This window comes from Rissa tridactyla, chromosome 5, assembly GCF_028500815.1.
Source record: "Rissa tridactyla isolate bRisTri1 chromosome 5, bRisTri1.patW.cur.20221130, whole genome shotgun sequence".
Lineage (NCBI taxonomy): Eukaryota > Metazoa > Chordata > Aves > Charadriiformes > Laridae > Rissa > Rissa tridactyla.
Genome location: NC_071470.1, coordinates 24,564,644 through 24,585,584, shown reverse-complemented (window position 1 = coordinate 24,585,584; position 20,941 = coordinate 24,564,644). Strand labels below are relative to the sequence as shown.

The 20,941-nt window shown below is 39.2% G+C and overlaps 1 protein-coding gene across 13 annotated transcripts in view; it reads right to left on the bottom strand.

Moving 5' to 3' along the window:
• Nucleotides 1–20,941, bottom strand: part of LDB2 (LIM domain binding 2) — a 220,902-nt gene that overhangs the window by 141,563 nt on the left and 58,398 nt on the right. For all 13 annotated transcript variants that reach the window (XM_054204263.1, XM_054204266.1, XM_054204270.1 and 10 more), the window contains one exon: nt 2,319–2,421. In XM_054204263.1, the coding sequence (XP_054060238.1) occupies nt 2,319–2,421 (103 nt within the window). The remainder of the gene's footprint in view (nt 1–2,318; nt 2,422–20,941) is intronic.

The window sequence follows — 20,941 nt, the reverse complement described above, 5'->3', positions numbered from 1 at the left end:
TGCAAGAGTAAGACAATTAATAAAGTAAAGTAAGTAAGAAGAAACAATTTGTTTTTTCTCTTCCCTCTCAGTCAGCTCCGATGTTTTTAATGCCCACTACGTACTAAAGAACGTGCATGCTGGGTGAGGAGGCAGGTGTCTCACTGGGGACAGTGCGGATGGAGACCAGGCACTTTTATTTCAGCTCTTCCAAAACTCCATGCTTGGTGCTGCCATCACTCAGCATACTCTGGCTCATCTAAGAGGAGCCCCAGCGCACTGGCCAGAAATTTCACTGTTTACTTGGAATAACGGCATTGGGTGACATTATGGTCTTTGGGAGATGCCAAGACCCTCCATGGAGAGACCTCCATGCCAAGACCCTCCACGGAGCATGTGCACAGCTTGAGCAGGCAAAACAGAGACCTCGATCAGGTCTCTGTGCTCAGCGAGGACCTGCTACAGGCAGAAGCGATTTTCTGCTAATGTTTGCACCCAAAGGGGAGCAGACTCCTCTGTTCTCAACTCCTGGACATATTTTTGGACACAAACTTCCCTGGTAGGAAGAGAGGATTGCTCTTAACACAGAACCCTCTACTCTGTACCCTCCCCAAGCAACACTGGAGGTGTCCCCGAGCAGGGACTTGGACAACCTGGCACCTCAAGGCTGCTCTCAAAGCCTGCTGAGATGGCAATGGAAGTCCCAGACTGGAACAGCTCAAGCATGCTCTTTAGAATATCACTAAACAGGAATACTGCTCATGTCATAAAGAATCACTAATACTGTAGTTCAGAATTACATAAATATTTACTAACAAAGGAAGAGAAACGTGAATGAACAGAAAGAGCCCTAAATGCTGAGCTTTAATTCCGGACGCTGAGAATAACACCAAAAGCAACAACAGTTTGCGCAAAAATTAAAACCAGAGGAAAAATCCTGTGTACTAGTCGCTTTTCAAAACATGCCTACAGTAATTTGATCTTTCAATCATGCTTATCAGCAACAATGCTAAGAATCGCAATATTGCCCCATACCAAACTGTCCCAGTTACAGATAGCACAACCATTATCAAGCATTTGTGACAACAGGAATATTTCACTCTTTGACAAATTCTTTCATATGCAGCACTGTTTTCCAGAAACACAACTCCCGCTGATCTAACTGGACATTAATTGCTTTTTTGCTGATGTATCTGTGCCTTCTGGACTGATAACACAACTAGCAAATCTGATATCTGACAAGTTGACTCAACCTAATCAGGACAGATCAGCTGTTACCACCGTTGCTATAGGCTGTAATTTGAGGACCTTTACAGAGTTATCACTTGCTTTGAAAGGCAAGAAACTGTAATTCTGTCAACACTAATCCCAGAACGTGCGTTCAAAGTGGCTGTTATTTTTTCTCCAGGAGAAGGCAACACTTGTCAAATAAATACCTGAGATAATTGATAAAAGGAATTAGAAGTATGTGAGTGATATGCTGACAATCAGTCACTCTCACAAAAAACAAGAACCTTGCAAGATTCAGAACATTAAGCAGAGCGCACAAGCTGTCACCGTGAAGCAGGGGTCACTCTGAATGGAGTGAAACAATTGGCAATGCAGTTTTTCAATGTTTACTTATCCCTCTCTTGCTTAGTGCTAAAGCCGAGTGAATTATTCACTTCAAACAATTTGCTCAATGAATTTTTCCCCTTTTTCCTGCTCAGCATATGCAGGCAATGGATACAAATACCATCGGATTTATCCACTGCTTCACTTTTATTCAAGCTTTCATTTAGTGCTTGATTGAGAGTATTCTAGAGTTCCACTGCTATTCAGACAACATCCAGGGCAGGTCCTTAATGTGTGCAAACAGCATAGATCCACACAGCTGATGGAATAATGATTATCTCCACCAGCTAGGATATAGCTTTTGGTATTTTTTTTTCTGATCCCTGTTTAAATCTAGTAGACCTTCCAGCAACAATACTGAAAATTTCTACAAAGTTCCTTTTTTGTGAACAATTTTGCCCACAAGACTCAATACTTGAATGCTTGCGGAAACCAAATTAACAAAGAGTGCAAGCACAGCCAAAGGAAATTAATTTAAAAATTCCAAAGATTATATTGTATTATTTGCCCTACTTCACTACGAAGTAATTTATTTTCATTTAATAAAATTCAGAGGAATTCCACAAAAAAATGGATTCCCATCCCATGCAATTTTTTAAGGGAACTTAATGGTCACTGAATACAAACAAGTGACTTTGTCATTGCCAGGGTTGCATCTGTCTCTTACAGATAAACTGTGTTTAGAAACTCAGGCTTAAAATTAGAACAAAAAATATGTCTCTTACTGTATCGCTTTGGTCCATCTTCCAAACAAAATGAAAGGGTTAAGGTTGCATCATCTTCAAAAAATTCAGTTGCAAAGGCATCCCACCAGAGGTTGTCACTATCCTAGGAAGCAACAGATCATTCACTTAACAGGAGGCAAAATGAAAATATGTTCATCCTTTGTAAAAGAAATTCGACAGGATCACACATATTTTGCACTTCTTCACCTATGATTTTGGGCTGTAGATGTCTATATGATATTTCAAACTAATTTTCCTAGATAAAGTTATGGTTCTAATTTAAGAAGAAAGCTAAAATTTTTAGTTTATTATACAATAACTATCTTTAATTTTATCGAGCACACTAAATATGTAAAAACTTTCATTCTCATAAATATATGTTTTTCTTCAAATGTTAAAAATGGTTTTATAAATCAGTTGCAAATAAAGCAATTATGAATTTTTCCCTCCTTTTCTGGGCTGTACATCTCAAATGCTTGGTCCTAATAATGAAAAAAAACCTCAGTACTTAATTCTATAATGCTACATAACCCGATTATCAGCATGAGCTGACAAGAAAGTTATTTGGAAACTAAATATAATAGCCATTCCACTCCAATGCATTTAATACAAATACAATGCTACTGCAGGTTAATTAAATACCAGCTAGTTACTTAAATGTAATTGTTGTGTGAAATCTTTACTTTTCAGTGGGATACACAAAGTGAAAACAATATTTTAAGATGACCTGTGTATACTTAGACTTACAGTAATACACATAGCCAGAACACAGCAATTATTAACATAGTGTACAATGTAAAGCATATACCAATACACTACTACAGGTGGTCTGTTGGCTTCGACAATTGAACCAGGCATTTTCAGACCTGGGTGACCAACAACAGGCACCCAAACCTCGATGTGCAAGTGGTCCAGCTTGCAAGGGTTTTCAGAGAAGTCAGGCAATAACAGAATTCACCAATTGTTTCATTCAAAAGCTATGGTTATATTTAATAGCTGGATTTGAAATGTTTGGTGCAGACTCTTCTGCTCCTTTGAGGCCCTGAGATTTAAATCACTTGCAGCACACGGGATCAGCAACAGAGCTGGAAATCCAATTCTGAAGATGCCCCAGTCACACTTCTCAGAGCCACTCTATCCTACTCACAGCAGCTGCCTTCCCAGCGTGCAAGGCCACGTTCATTCAGCGTAGTGAGCACTGAGTACCTCTTAATGCCTGCGCAATATATAACTAAGCCAGAAATCATTTGTTACCTTCATAGGAAGAAAAACCCTGAGATAAAACGTCGATTTAAGACAAAACATGCATCTGTCATATTCATTGTATGTACACATGCAGAGAAATAACTGTCTGGGTTTTTTAGTTCTGCTCCTGGTTTTGCTGAAGATGTTACTATTGGATTTCATTCCAAACTGCTGAGCAAGGTATCTTTCCTGATTTACAACTTTACTTTGATTTTTGCCAAGCATCCAATGAAGAAATGGTAAAAACTTTTATCATTCCAGCTCCTACCAGAGACCCCCCGAGAGACTTCTTGGCTGGGTCAGAGCCTGTCTCACCCAGCAGCAGCAGGACAACGAGCAGCATGGCCCTGTGGTACTTGCTCAAAATTCAGTCACACAAAGACGTATCAAAACTGTCCCCACGTCTTAGAAATCTGTTGCCACAGAGAGCTGCTGCTCTTCCCTCTTTGCTGCTGTAAACCTCATGAGTGTTTCTACATGCAAACATCGCTGCATCGACTACCTGAGTAGCCACAAGGGTAAATACAGAATATATATAAAGGTGTTCAACAGCAACCAGCTCCGAGCAACACACCTCTGTGCACCGACCCGTCGCTTGGGACAGCCTTGTGGGTGACATTATAAGCCCATACGAGAGTATATTGTCCAGCAAGTAAATACGAGCCATACTCTGTCATTTGCCATACTCTTCCATTTGCCAAAAGAGAGGCTGCAGTATCACTTAACTGGGATCTTTTGGATATACTTGTCATCGGGAAGAAAGAGGGGAGGGAAAGATTGAAGCAATGTCACATACCACATTTGCAGCTCTTGTTAACTCAGTAATTGAGTATCACTGGAGCTACTCATGCAGCATCCAATGACAATGAAGGCAAAAGGGGAGTATCACAGTCGGCATACAAATGCACACGGGAAAGACAGAGAAGAGCCAGGGAAGTGCAGGGCCTCGTGTCAAAACCACACATATTTGCACTCACTCCTGCTTCCAAGAAGTCTGAAGGCAGGAAAAACGTAGACACAGAATTACTGTGGATTCTCTCCCTGGACAGACAAAATATCCAGACTCTGTCACAGTTTGAATACTGTCCAAGGTCTTTATCTTACACTTTTTCATATTTTATGTCAGGAAGAAGGAAAAACAGAAAATGCAAGACCCCACCCCCACCCACAAAAAAACGCCCAAACCTTAATAGACTATATAAATCCTCTGTCAAGCTTGGATATGCTCTGCTGATTAATTCTCTGCTCCACCCTTGTCACAGGTGGGCCCAACTGCTCTCACAGCCAAATGGTGAACAAAACCAAATGAGGTGTCCCCTAGCCAAGCTGAAAAAGAATCCAGTTATTACGAAAAAAAAAAAAAAGAAAAGAAGAATAAAATCACCCCCTTTTTCTTGCAAAAAGGCGATGGTGAAGGCAAGGCTGCCCCCAGGCATCTTTAACTTATGCTCTGACAGGTTACGGGGGATTTTGCCAGAGTAATTATTTTTCTATTCAACAATAATGAGAAATTACCATGGCAACCTCCCTTTCACGTAGTGCACTCACACGCTCAAACATTGAAATAATGGCCTAAACATAACACATAAAAAAATTAATACTTTAAAAATATTTTGTATTAAAATAAACTTAAGGAATGGGTCAAAGGAGAGAAGAGGGCAGAAACAGCCAGCAAGCTGGGTCAGAAGTGAAGATGCCATGCTGCTCTAGCCAGCTACCCAAGCAGCAAAAAGTCTTCTGCCACAAATGTCATTGTTCCCTCTGATCCCCTCCACCCCTGGTATTATTTGTAATTTGAAGCATGGCTCAACTCTGAATAGGGTCTCCAAGTAAATGGAATCCTAGGGTTTCAATATTTTTTCCTGACTCTGATTTCTTTGGCAAATGTAATCAGATTTTAAGTACAATGATGTTCTTTTTCCCCCTCTGTCTAATAGTCCCACATATTCACTGTGGGATCTGAGAGTCAAGCTGGGTTCTTCTTTACACCTTACACACTTACATGATTAACAGTCTGCAAGCCAAATGAGGCCTTTCTACTTGCTTGTGATGGTGATTGCTGAACCAAAATAGATCTTGCAACTGGAATATAAGGCCAACTGAGCCTATGGCATTTTCTCCAAATTCCTTTATTTTTGTTTAATGACTTGGAAGGCAGAATGGAGTTCATGTAAAAAGTCAGTACGTGAAACCGTGCTCAAGAGAGGACGCAGGTACCTTGCAGGACAGAACTGGAATTCAAAATTATTTTGATAAGTTGCAGAAATGATCTGAAATGAAGATGAAATTCAATAAAGCGAAGTGACAAAAGCACAAATACAAAATGGGGAATAACTGGCTAAGCAGCACTGTAGAAAACAGTCCCAAACATAAAGCAAATATGTCAGAAATCTGTTGCTCTTGCAAATAAGGGAAATGTCTTAGATATAATTCCCTTCCACTCCAGCAAACACATCTCTGGGAAGACTTCAACTGGAATAGTTCATCCACTTTTGGAGTACTATGTCCGGGTCTGGACCACCCACTCTTGAAGAATCTAGCTGAGAACAACAGGAATCATTGCATTTAAAGACACAAGCAAACAAACCAGCCAACCCCAGAAGACTCACAGGAATCAAGGCAGAAGGACCTAGATGTGTTTAGTATAAGAAGCTCAGAGGGAACGTGATGACAGTCATCAACTGTATGACAAGATTGCTATAAAGAAGAGCGATCACTTGTCCTCGGTGGCTAACAAGGATAGAAAAAGTAATAATCAGCTCATTTTGCTGCCATCACAGGTTAAGTGGTATAATCCCCTGTTAGAGATTTCTAGGCTAGTGTTTTGCAGAGGGGAAAGAGATGCAGAGCATGGCTACTGTGTTCCCAAGAAGAGTGGATGCAGCGGTCCTGCTGCCTACAAGCCTCAGGCACAGCTGCCCCATGGCAGCAGCTCCACGGCTTGTACCCAGCAAGAAGTGGATTTTTATCTTCTCCCTCACATCGCTTTTGGCTGCACACGTATAATAGGTGTAAACAGTATATTAAAAAGAGAGTCATGGAAACAAATAAATGTGATTCTGAATACACACAGGAAACGCATCTGTTCTGAAATGGGACCTTTTTTTGTATATAATCACTTTTCAGGGAAGAACTGAATTTTAAACATCAACCTATGTGGCTTGGCATTGGACAAGGCAAAAATAAAAAGAGATAGTGCCCTTGGGAGCTTACATTTTTCTTCTGGCACTTGCAAGCCTTCCCTATTGACATTTACTATTTTCAGAACTCTCTATGTCCACACTCCTGTTGGCAACATACGCGCTTCTCATATTCTTTCAAGTTAATGCTGCGCAAGGAAACTGCTGTCTCCCCAAGGAGAGAATGGTATTCCTCCCCTCCTCCCATTCCCAGCAAATCAAACTACACTTGAGCTTTTAAAATGCAGTTCAAGATAAGATTTTGCCACTAAATACACCTGTAAAAACTGCACAGCCATTACAAATTATGAAACTCACAAGATAAGTATAATAAAAAAATTCTGACACTAATGTTTATACTCGGAGCACACTGACAGACCATTAAAAATAAAATGCCTGAATACAAGAAACCAATAACTTTCCCCATTAGCTTTAAATTAGACCCGTCGTAGGTCTACCCAACAAATTCGAGGTTCTGATATAAATTTCACAGGAGTAACAAATTAACAGGGATCCATATATCTTAATTTTATACATTTGGACATTTTGAGTACTGATCTGTAGGTCTGGCCCTGCAATGCACAATATTTTTTATGATCTGGCATAGGGTTTTTTTGCTGTTTATATAAATTCTATATGGAATACTGATATTCTGAGTCTTAAATTGATTTTCTTGGAAGCAGTATGAACAGAGTGAAAAAGTGGAATACTCATATACAGTATGTAGGTGAGAAATCCAAATATTCAAATGGCTGTCTGTTATCATACAGGTACAAGATGCACACCTATCTTACATCCAGAGCATCTTTGCTAGCAATATGTGGTATGTTGTGCAGTTATTAAAAGCACCTTAAAAAAGAATACCAATCTGTTTGCCCAGGGCTGGTTTGTAACGACCACTCCCATTGCTTTTACATTCGTTATTCTCTCTCATTTACTTTATCTTAAACATAAAGTGTGTTTTACAAAGCATTAAACATACCTTTAATCTTGCAGCTAGTGGTATCTCACAGAATCTCCAGCTCCCTTCCCCCTGTCAGGAATGCCTGACTCAATTCCTTCCATTTGTTATTTCACACATATTCACAGTTTTAATGGTGTTGCTTGCTTTTATTTCACTTACTAGTGTGGCTGGATGCCATCTCTCAAACAATGTGTAGTAAAACTGGCAGAAAAATTTTAAGACTTGGCTTTGGTCATAAGTAGTTTTCTGTTCCATTATATACTTGCAACTCCTTGCCAAAACTGCTCAATGCCCAAAACATATCAGTTTCTTCAGCTTACTTAATAATTAATTAAATTATTGTTTACATTCCATTTTGGAACTTATCTTCTTTTGTACAGTAAAGAAATAACACCAAGTTTCTGTTTCATTGAAAAGGGAGACTATAGCCATGCAACAAATCCCCACAGCAATACCACCTCAGAGAGACTGACTTGGGTGCAAAATGGGGGCGACGTCTCTGTTTCTCATGTAAAGCAGGAGTAACTTTAAGAATCCAATGGAATTACAGGGAAAAGCTCATAACGGAAAGCAACTTTTACAGATTCACTGGAAATTCTTAATATATCCAGGATCCTATTTTTATTGCCAATAAACCACTATACTATACTATAAGGCAACAAAATGCAGGGGGTGGGGGGGAGTAAAAGCTTATTTTCTGAATGGGGAACTGTAAAAATCAAACATTAATTATTTGATTTCAGATAAAAATGGGAGAAGAAAAAAAAGAAATATAGAGGCTTTGCAAAATATGCAAATTGATTCATGCCATTTTCTTGATGTCCTCTGAACCCGGGGATGTGGGAATCATCATCACGACAGCAAAACAGTTATGCTGTGGTGATACTGGCCATCCACCTCAGCTTTGCAGATACACTGCTTTGAGATAGCATCACTTAGATTCTCAAATAGCAAGTCCACACACTGGGCAATTATAACAGGGATTCAGATTAACTAAAACATGCTGACACTGATATGAGGAAGAGAAATATTTTTCTTCTGTTTAGAAGAAAAACTCCTCCTTGTTATCTGGCCACTAAAGTATGCCCGAATTAGAGAGTTTTTGTTAGACTAGTTGTGGCAACTACTCGCTAGGCTGGCAAATAGCAAGACCAGTCTACACACGACTATAAAAGTATCATGATTACATTACATCTAAGTCACCCAATTTTTCCGTCTGTACAGATGCTACATGTATATCAAGTTGGATATCCTTTTAAAATTGGAGTCTTTAAAATTATAGAGATTTTCTAACTTAAGTTGTCAGGAAAGGTAAGACAGAGCTACCTGGTTCTGTCTCATTACAGAATCAAAGAAGAAAGGTCTGAAACCTATTATTTTTCATTGCTTAAATTTTACTGCAGTTTGTGGACAAAAGAGAAATGAATCCTTAAATATTCACTCTGTTTCACTGTTCACCTACAGCAAACAGACACAGGTTGCAGAGTTTAATACTGCATTGTAAGCAGCACAGAGCAGAAAGAGTTAATTTATGAAATGTGTTATTTCACCTGCTTCTTTAATTTGAATTAATTATTTCCACTCCTGAAACTTGTGCGCAAGAATGGATAGGAGAAAGAAAGGGGAAAAAAGAGCAACGAAGCTGGGCTCAAGACATATTCCACTGCCAATTCCTTATAGCCACCATGACATCATCCTTGATATTTCACAGCAATATTATCAATAAGTAGCAGAAGATGCTCTTTTGTCCTTTCTAAGTATATGGGATAAGATTGTACTTGGTCTCTGTGGATAAGACCTATATTCTGGCTGTGTGAACAAAGAGACTGGGCATTAACAACTAAATCATGTGCAGTCATAAACAGAAATAGACACTTCCACCCATAGCATAGTATTTGTTTGGACTTGGTGCATGCTAAATCCATATTCAAAGTTGTTTTAAGTTTGAGCCCTCTTTTCAATAGGCATGAGGATGTCTCTAGCTAGCTGGGAACAGTAATGGATTTCTTTAGTAGTATTCTCCATCTATGATCATTGCAGATAAATCACAGACTTGAGTTTTGTGTTTATCAAAAATGAAGCACAGTTACGCTTCTCTATTCTGCCACAAAATACCCCACAGCCTCAGCCTTTGAGAATGGTTTATAGAGATGGAATATTAAGTGTGTCTATTATCTATTGTATTACCACCAGTCATATGACTGTTCTTATTTTATTCTGACATTTTGACCTGGTTTCTTTTTTACCTTGTTTACTTCCATCTATATGAGTAAATGGAAGCTACTATGCCATCTATCCCAATGAAAAGGCAATAACTAGTATTGCCATCAGTGAATATAGAGCATCAAACAGCATATGTCACTAGGGCACAGAAAAAGTCATATTCCCAGCAACATTAGTAAAAGAGTCTCTCTGCGTCTAGCTACCCAACTGCACCACCTCCCAAGGCTCTAAAATTTAGTGGACACAAATGCCTTTATCAGTTATTACAGTGAAAGTAAAATTATTACTGACAACAGTTAAGTACTGCAATAGGAACACGATGAAGACAGTCCTTGACACCTCCATTTCACACTGGACTTTCACCACCTCTTTGTTCACTGAAGTCTCACAAAAGCACCACACATATTAGAGACAAGTACAAAGCTGGGATTTTCAGAGGTCCCTGCCTCTGAACAACTGTAATCTAAACTACAATCTAACAGACTGTATTTTGAGAGGTAAGAAACAGCTCTTCAGCTGAGTTAAGAAAACATATTGCTTTTATCTCTTGTGCTGCCCTCTTGTGCAAATCTAGTGGCCCAGGTAGGGAAGGGAAATCCAGACAAACCATCCTTATGCCTTACATTCCAGCTGATTGGAGAAGTATCAAATGGTGACAGGGCTAAGTAATGTAGCAGTTAAGAGTTGACTTTATCATAAACGAAGGTTATATGGGTTGAAAAGACATATAGATGAGGAGACGTACCTCTATTTGACACTTACACACTCTCTAGCCTATGGGACTTTGACAAAACTCTTGCTAAGACTCAGCAAAAGACTTAAAATTAAGGATATGCTTAAATGCTCTGCTGGACTGGGATCCAAGTATGCATCTGTTAGCCTGTAAATCAAATTAATTGAAGATTAAGCTTTGCAAACCAGGTAAGAACATATCACCATGTTGGAGACCTCTGTCTAACCAAAGAGCTGTTATTTCTTGGGAAGGTACATGAAGTGGAAGAGATTCAGTGTATCGTATGCCCCATCTCCTTTAGAGAACAGGTAATATCATGCAGAAAAACTTAATTTAGCAATAACTAGTCAGAAAAAGAGAAAACAACTGAGAGAGACGTATTTAAGAAATCACGCCCTTTTGTTACTATTTACAAGCATATCTACACGTTAAATTATACATTGTTCACTGCAGTTAAGGGCTTAATCATATAACTGTGGTTCTGTGTGTTCAGGTATCACCCAAAGAAATTGTAGGAGCACTATGTAATTCCAGAGAGTGAGGAGAAGCAAATGTTATGGCACTTCTGTGCTATAACACAAATGTTATAGCACTGAAATTCTGCTAAGAAGCAATGGTAAATAACAAAATCAAGTTCTTTGTTATGCCTTAATAATATACTGTATCTTTGCTGCATAAACAGTGCATATTCATTAAGCAAAAAAAATGCTGTGGGAATTAACAAATAATTTCATAAAAGAGATATAGTCACCTGCAAATTATGTCCCTTAAAAGTTCATTCACATTTTTTATTCAACTCATCTCAGAAGCCCCTTATGATTTTTTTTAAAGGATTACTTCTTTAATATAGCAAAAGTACATTTCACGTTAATTCCTATATACATTTTATACTTATTAGGATTAGTAATCACAGCCATTTTTCTCAACTGGCAATGTCACTCTATCCGCAAATATTATCCCTGCTAAATGTGTGTTGCAGAATCTAAACTCTACTTAGGAGACAGACAAGAAAAACAGTAGGGGTGAAGTATTAAGTTCTTTTAGACAACACTTACTTGGTCCAGTTTTCAAAACTATAGCATAATTAGTATCATCCATATTGGTCATTTGGGCCACTATGCAGCTGAAGTTGCCAGATGCTCAGGTTTTTGAAAGTAATACAACTAAATTTTGCTTGTCACTTTTTATATACAAATGTATGGGCATTCAAACTTATATAAACATTAAGGCTGAGATTTTCAAAAGTAATGAAAAGATTTATGCATCCTTTTTCCATTAAATTCAGTAGAAATCAGATGTTGGAATATTCTGTGCAAGGCTCCAAATCCCAGCACAGGAATGGAACTTGTTAAATTTGCTGAATCAAAGCTAGAGGGTGACAACAGGGCTGGGATTCATTTCACCCCAAGACAGTTGTCTAAATTCATATGAGATAAAAAGCCTCCTGGTGATATCTATCCCTTCACTGACTGTAGAGGGAGCCTAGAGAATAGTTCAGTCTAGCTGTGTAACTTTTACAGGGATAAAGGTAGGTAAGATAAATCCTATTCTACGTACCTACCAAGAATTTAAAATTTGGGAAGAAAACTGGTTAAGGTTTTGGGAGCTTACATAGTGAAGAACAAACATAAGTGAAAAGCTGGGTGAAACAACCTTATCTACTTTGTCTAGATTTTTACAGTCTTGGCAGGAAAACCTATAAATGATGTTCAAGTTTTTTGCTCGCAATGCTCAACGCTCTCCAGGCTGCCAGGTTCCTGCTGTTTCATATAAAAAGCTCCGAGTGGCAGACAGAAGTTGGAGCATTGGTTAAAGATTTCTGCCAGTATGAAATGTTTTAAATGAAGAAGATGTGATTATTTGCCTGGCTTCCTAACTGCACTCCTTGGCTACCCATAGTTGCCAATAAAGGCCCTCAGGTCTTGTATTTTATCGCACCCTGTATTTGGACACAAAATTCCTGTGCAAAATACAGTTACGCTAGAGGCAGAACTCTTCATATGTATCTTCCTACATCCTCGGAAATCTGAAATATAAGGAAATCCTAAGTCAAGGCAACACATTACAAATATTGCCGTTTCCCATGTATTATTCTTCTACCATCAGATCATTCAGTCTTTCCCTGTTTCTGTCACGTAGTACTATCTTTCTCAAGCACGTAACGCTCACTAACGGGCATGTGACAACCAAGTCTGATTAATGAAGGAACAATAATCAGGAGTTCAGGTTGCTCCAACAAAGCGAGGATGGGTTGTGCTTAAGACAGTCACGGATTCTCAGTATACACCATGGTTTTCAGGTTTTGATGGTGAGAAGCAGTATTAGTACAGGGTACTGAACTTTTTAAACTGACATTTACATTTACAAATTAAAACTCTGATTCAAATGGAGATGTCTGAATCACCTGCTTACGGTGAAAGAAAAAACTTAAACCCAAAACTTTTACTGTTATTGCTGCTATAATATCATATAGCAGCGTAACAGATCACTGACAAGGGTGTTAAGGTAGCTAAATCAAAGGATATTTAGTTCCTGTCCGGAAAGGCACCAAAAGAAATATAGAGAGAATGAAGCACACATTGGGAAACTCAGAGGCTGTGATAACAGAGTGGTTTTGTATGTTTGTTTTAATTATTAAATTTAAATTTTCACTTCAAAGAAATGGGAGAATTTATGCATGCCAAATAGTGCACTGAGCAAAGTAAGTACAGCTTTCTTCTAAATGGCATATCTTATCTTGTCAACCTCATTTAAAGTAAAAAGGCATCAGTAGTAATAATAAGAATGCAGTTTGCTGAACAATTCCTTCACAGAAGCCAGCTATTACATACTGTAACAAATTAAAAACTCCAAAAGTCTATGTGGGTCCCCAGAGAAATGCTATTTAATAAAGCAAACACCGATATTGAATGTGACAGAATTCCATTTGCTACAGAATCCCATCCAACTGAGTTTGGCTGCAGCTGAAGCAATTAGAGAAAGCTGTGATTTAATGATTATGCTAAAACCCTAGACAAACAAAGCTCTCACCTACCAAGTGGCCACTTAGCTGTATCACTACCACCAAAATGTATAAAAATCCTTGTAGGATTTCATTTGCTGTCAGTCAACTAGTAGCAACATGAGCAATTATTTACTAAAAATGTCTAGTTACTAGCTACCCTACTGCTTAAACATGAAAAATGTATAAATCTAAATTTAAACAAAGTAAGCAAGGCCAACTGTGAACTACGTATGTTGGGAAAATCACCCACTAAGGTCATCCGTGTAGCCGAGACCTGATATGATCAAGTCAAAAGACCATAATAGGTCAGCTTTTTATCCTTTAAAAAAAAAACCAACAAACTTCATGTTGTATATGGTAATCCACTGGGGCCTCACCTCTGGGTCCATAAACATCCAATGAAATTTTAAACATCTTTTCATCACAGCAGTAGCTTCCTATGAACTACAGCCTATCACTTCAGACTCTGTGAACCTGCTAGATCAGCAGTACAACTGATTCACTTGAGATTTCTTAGCCTTCGGTAGATGGTATTCAGCCTTCCCTATTTTCTAATGCTTTCAGAATTTATTTGTTTAAAGTTGTAGGATGTAAAGCAGTATAAAAAAGGATTTTATGCATGTGACAATTTGGAAAACTTTCTTACGGAAAGCTTGTAAATTTGTTTGGAAACTATGGAATTTCTTGCTGTGTTCGTGCCAGCCAACAAGCTCCATTGTGAAGACTGACTAATGGTCTTTCTGACTCCTAACTTTCACATTAGCGTGAGAGCCAAGTGAGTGACACTTGTTCCCTTCCAGGTGAAAGCATCTTCTGACAAAGAGCAAGCAAAGCCTTGGGAAAAGCAGTTCCTTTCCTCCCCAACTTTTTTAAGGATCAGGATCTAGAGACATGGTGCATATCCATGCCTAAACAAAAATATCAGTGTTGATACAGCCTTTTAAAACCAGAAAGAATATGAAGTCTGGGGGAAAGCTCAGACACACGGAAAACTATTTTAAGAAAGAAAACATTTTTGCATAATGTGGTGAATCATGCACGGAACTGCTGCAAAAAGAGAGTGAAATAACTTCGAGAAGCTATGTACAGGAATGCACTTCTCAGGGAGATCAGACCTATTTTCAAAGATCTAAATCCTCAGGTCTTAACAAAAGCATGTAGTGTGGCGGTTTGGATTTGTTTGGGTTTTTGTTAGTTTTGATATAGCTGTGTATTTCTAGCTAAAATAAGCGATAATTGTGTTCAGAACCCTAAATTATTTTTCTTAATGTGTTCCTCGAGAGTGCTGTAAACCCAGAGCATTTACAGGTTCAGAGCTTTTCTAGGAAGATTTGTGTTCAGACTACTAAAGAGCCTGAGAAGGCAGCAGCAGCCTTGGCAAAGCCAAGAAACTACACGGTCCCATTTCTGGGAATGTGTAACTGCCAGAGGAGCTGTCATCTGAAAGTGAGACAGAAAATCACGAAAGATGTCTTCCTAGACTAGGGGAAGCTTATGTTAAGGCTCAGACCAGAATATACGGATCCACACCAAGCAGCTTGGTTTCTACCAATGTAGTGACAACCACTGTGAGATGTTATCATATTTACGTGCACTATGTTTAATCAGATCCTACAAAATTGATCGTGGCTGGATGTCTCTCTAGGTCCTCAAATAAGGAGTATATCAAAATCTCACAGACCCTTTTCTGAGGGTGCTGGGTTCAGGTGCTGACTGTTCAAACATCTTAGGATTCTCCTCCAAATGAGTTCCTCCACAATCAACTTGACTTTCACACCTGATTTCTTTATGCCACACTGAAAGATCACCTCTCTGCTCTAGAACAAATTACTTCTGTTCTTTTTAATCCCTCAGGCCATCTCAGTTCCACTTTCTGATTTGGAAGAATTTTTTCTTTCTACATGAAAAAAATGTAGAAAAAACTGTTTTCTGACACAGATGTGCATACACCCCCTTTTTGTTGATATTCTCAGCTTCTGTAGTAGTGTCTCCTGGATCAGGTCATCTTTTAAAATCATATATTTAGTTATCCCTGGTCTGAGGCACTCTAGAATGAATGTGAACTTTTTATAACCTCCACAACATGTGAGGTCTGAAAGCTGCAAGAGGCCCATCAGAAACTGCAGGGTCAGCACAGAGCCCACTGTGTATCTCACAGCATATCAGTAAGGACAAAGGAGTGTACTGAAGATCAAATATGCTTTGTATTAAGCAAGCAGGTCCTTGTTCAGACTCCTTGAATGTTCTAGTTCAGTAAGGTTCCACATCTGGCAGGGGTCAGATCTGGGCTGACTTTCTTCTGACTTGATTCAGCACTCTCCAGTACAGCTGACAATTGCAGGCCTTCGTGTCCTAAAGTCTCGATGGACTTGCCAAGTACAGAATCAAAGCAGTTTCCCTCTCTGTTCCTGAAAACACTCATGCACTTTGATCTGAAGGGACCACAAGCAAGATTACACTGTCAGTATTCTCCTCATCCCTCTGCCGATATTCCAAGCACTCAGTAGTAGCAACCAAGGAGGTGATACTAAACTGCCCAGGGAAATGGCCTAGAAGCTGGAGAGATACTGAATATTTTCAACTGTATTATACAGTGTGCTGCAGACATACAATTCTATGGATTGTCAGTTGATATATACCAACTGAAGCCAGTGTTCAGGGTGGGACATGAAAACAGAAGTGTCCTCTGCATTATACAGGGTGAGTCTAACGATCATGAACGCTGTATGGAAATACCTAACCTATCGGACCATCAGCAGCAGTGCCTTGCAAACATAAAAGGAGACATTATGTTCCACAATGTTCCTATGATAATAAGCACAGCAGTCAGGCATAATAAATGTCTCCTAAGAAATGTAAGGTGAAAAGGTGGTACTGTATGAAGTAACCATGGCTCTAAGAATTGATGTTTCCTACTTGAAAGACTACACACTCCTTTCTTATTCCTAGAAAATGTCCACTTGCCAGGTGTGCTTCTTAGATTTAATCAAGTACTTCTGCACTTCCAAGGTGGCCATCTGTTCAATTTTGAGAGAGAAAAACCCAAAAGTAACTTACCCCATAGCAAAATAAACAGAAGCAGGTATACAATTTTTTCACTTTGACAACTGCTACCATAAATACCTCTATGGAAACTACTATACTACTACTATATGTTTCATACATACTACTATATGTTTCAATAAAAAAAATATAATTATTTCCCACCCAGATAATGATGAAAATAATTCTGGATATCTTGCTGATCTACAGGGTCTACCCCAGGTGAGATGCAGCAGTGTCTGTTCTGTGTGGTGTAGTGCTGGGAGCAAAGAGATAGACCTTATAGCTTAACATTTGAAATTGTCAGTCTTTAGTATCTACTTTCTTGCTACAAGCTTAGAATAAATAGGTTGTCTATTTTTCTGCTGTGGATCATGTACTCTGTATCTTGTCCTATCAAAAAATTAACTTGAAATCAGAGCTCACAGGTCCTCTACATAGATATTAAAGTGTGTTCTTTTCCTTAGGAACAGGAGCCTACGCTGATGCATGGTTGCAGAGAAAAGGTTGAGTGTGACAAAATGCATTTAAACGTGAGCAAGGGAATAAAAGGAATTCCAAACTCCTTTTCTTCTTCAATAGATGACATTTAAGCCAATCACATGATCCTTCACAGCCTGGCTCTGCTTTGGGTAGAAGCACTGAGTGGCTTGCCTATTTTAATTGCGTATGTACATTCTCATGGCCATCAACATCAGATAACTGGAAGCTCACTTGGAGGCAGGGTGTTAAACAGAGTCCAAATTTCTCATTTGGAGCAGAAGAAAACGTGACCATCTTTGATATTATCTTTTCTCATTAAGCTTCTTTGATTTGAGCATTGGTATCAAAAGTGACCTGAACATAGTAAAGACGATGCAAGTTTCACTATTCCCTGTTGCATGTGACTTAAAAATTAACGGTTCATTAATATCCAAACAGATCTGCTTTGGGGAGACCTGATCAGAATTCAACACTAGATATCACAAGCATCTGAGAGCACTGCCAATGTGTTTTTAAAAAGGACCAGAAGAAGCATGTCTTGTACATTATTTCCACCACCTTCACTTGCAAAAGCGGTATCTCTGCTTCAGTGACAGAATAAATACATGGAAATTTATTTTTTTTTCTCCATTTCTCAAAAGGTAGGGCACTTTGCACCAATAAATGAAAAAGTCAGCTTATTTTATCTGATTCATGACATACTACCCACTGGTACAAACAGAAAGATGGCAGCTCCCCTTCCTTCATGCTTTGATAGAAAGTCAACAGAGAAGTAATACAAACTGACAGGTTTTTCTGACTGAACTCCTGATACCTGCCGGTGCATAAACATGCAGTTGTTAAAACTTATCACTAGGGCCAGGGTTATCCCCTCTTGACTAAGAGTCTGCCAAGTCATAAATAAATGAGCTAAAAATAGAGTTCCAAAATAATTTGTTCTATTTAGTGCATTCTGCCACTAAAATGTCATGTCCCAGAAAATCTCCAAACAAGAAAGCTGAGATTTCACAGTTTCGTGTCTTTACTTTCCAGATGTTGCACAAAACTTGGTAAGTAGGAAGGCCATCTATATGTCTCTTCAATGCTCAGTGGTGTCCCTCAGGGGTCTGTATTGGGACCAGTATAATTTAATATCTTCATTAATGACACAGACAGTGGGATCAAGTGCACCCTCAGCAAGTTTGTAGACAACACCAAGCTGAGTGGTACAGTTGACATGCCTGAGGGATGGGATGCCATCCAGAGGGATCTGGACAAGCTCGAGAAGCAAGCCCGAGTGTACTTCATGAGGTTCAACAAGGCCAAGTGCAAGTCCTGCAATACAGGCTGAGGGATGAAAGGATTGAGAGCAGCCCTGCTGAGAAGGACTTGTGGGTACTGTTGGATGAAAAGCTGGACATGAACCAGCAATGTGCACTCATGGCCCAGAAAACCAACCACATCAAAAGAAGCGTGGCCAGCAGGTCAAGGGAGGTAATTCTGCCCCTCTACTCTGCTCTGGTGAGACCCCACCTGGAGTCCTGCGTACCTGGAGCCCTCAGCACAGGAAAGACATGGACCTATTGGAGCGGGTCCAGAGGAGAGCCACAAAAATAATCCCTTGCACCACAAACCATTCTATGATTCTATGATAGACACCTTGAAATTGGTGGGCTTCTGGTAAGCACTGATGACAGTATTTGGTTGCAGAGCAAGACAACAACTCCCTTCCCAGATGAACATTTCTGCTCCACTCTGGGGCCAAGCTTCTATTAACAGTACTGCATTTTTTATTTTCTCCGTCCTTTTTTGATTAGCTTTAAATCACTCTGACAAAGATCACCTGAACCCCACCCTCAAAAAATTATGGCGCTTTTTTGTATACAGTTAGTGCTATATACTATTTAGAAATAAAGGTGACTTTTGAACAGTAAATCTTCTGAGAACAATTCTATCAAGGCAAGGCCCATAAAATTCAGCCAAAGAAAGTACGTCCCACTTCTCAAGTATTCAATTTAATGCTGTATCCTACCACTGCACTGCTGAATAATCTACGGGCCTTTGTTTATAGTCTAACAGTCAATAGAAGAAGTTGCTGAATAATGTAAAAATCTTTTTGTAGGGAATTTTTCAAATTACAAATCTGATCTCAGTTTGATTTGTTTACATAGATTTCTGCAACCAAAGTTTAATTCATACAAATGTTTGTGAACAATGAATTTAGGGGCAGGTTGCCAAGATGAATGCAATCATCAAAAGAAAAATCATTTTGTGATTAAATTAAATTCATTTCCAGCAGAGACAGAGGTAGCTTATAAAAATGAGTTGCAGAATTAGAGAATAGAAAAACCAGCACAACAATCTACTATTACTACTAGTTAGTCTGTCATATGATGGGATTTCTGTTTGCTTTAAAATAATACTAGGAAATTATGAGTAAAGGTGACCAACCATAAAGCAAGACTAGCAAATCTGAACAGAGATAGGAAATTTGTTACAAACAGTTTGTGAACAATAAACAGTGAGACAGAACACTTATCTGAACAATTTACAAAAGCAGTAAAAAAATTTATGATCTGCTTTTGAACACTTCATGAATGAAAAACTTAGATATGCCATCTAGAAAGAACAGGAAGCCAGAACCAAAGAATGTCTTTATCACCTAAAACAAACTAGGTCAATTAAAGTCCACTCCCATCTATGTTTTTAATAAAAAGGCCTCCACAGTGCAATTTCTCCCTCCCTGAAAACACTGTCATGTCCACACCAAGGGATTCTAAGTCAGCTGGATTTCAGCTTTCTCATGCTCAAGACCTCTCCTCCCTGAACAGCCGCAACATGGTTTGGCAAGTGCCAGATAGCACCTAAGCCACTGAAGGGCTGGGTCAGTATGGGTAAAGAGGAGGAGAAATTTCCTACATGACAACCTTGTCAGTAAAGTATTTACCAAGAAGGCCCAAATTCAAGTCTCTCTGCAGCTTGCAGAGATTCAAAACTTCCTTCTCTAGCAACCAGGCAGTGCTCTGATTTCCAAAAGAGGCACCATTTATCCCTTTTTAGCCACTCTTTTGAGGCTGTCACTGTTTTTAGAAGGCAACACAAACTTTCAGGGGGAAGAAGGGACTAAGCAAGAAGGATCTCTACTCTAGAGCTATGGGAGCCGAGCACCTCTGGTAGATACGGATCTTGTACTTCTGGAGAGTAACCAATATCTTTTCACATAGAGGGTCTCTACTCACATCTGCATTAGCAAGCTGCAATAACAGCACAACAGCTGGTGCTGATGATCCAATGCCCACAATATATGGGGTTTGGGGGGTGAGAGAGGTGGAGAGAAGGGTTTAATTTCAATGAGCTTGAGACTAATCTCATGGGCTGCATGCCGAAGAGCAGTCAGAGACCGTAAGATCTAGTTCACACATGCCAAGACTGCTTTGCAACGTGACTCAACATGTGTTGTGAAGTAAGTGAAGACATTCAGATAATTTCCTTCAAAAGTAGCAATCCAAGTACAAACTAAAACACTAGCAGAGGTGAAGATGCAGCCTGTATTACCTTTTCCAGACACACCTAAGAGGAAAAATAGCACTCATTTCTGCACCAGTTTTTTGAGGTTCCTGTCCTCAAGGATTTGAGTGGGCAGCTATGTCTGGGTGAATCCCAGCTCTAGAGAGGTGTTGTTCTTTCACAACAAACCAAAAAATAATCCCTCCTTCTAAAGACCACCCCACCATGAGCTTAGTGTTGAGTTGAGCAAATGGCTTGTTTGAA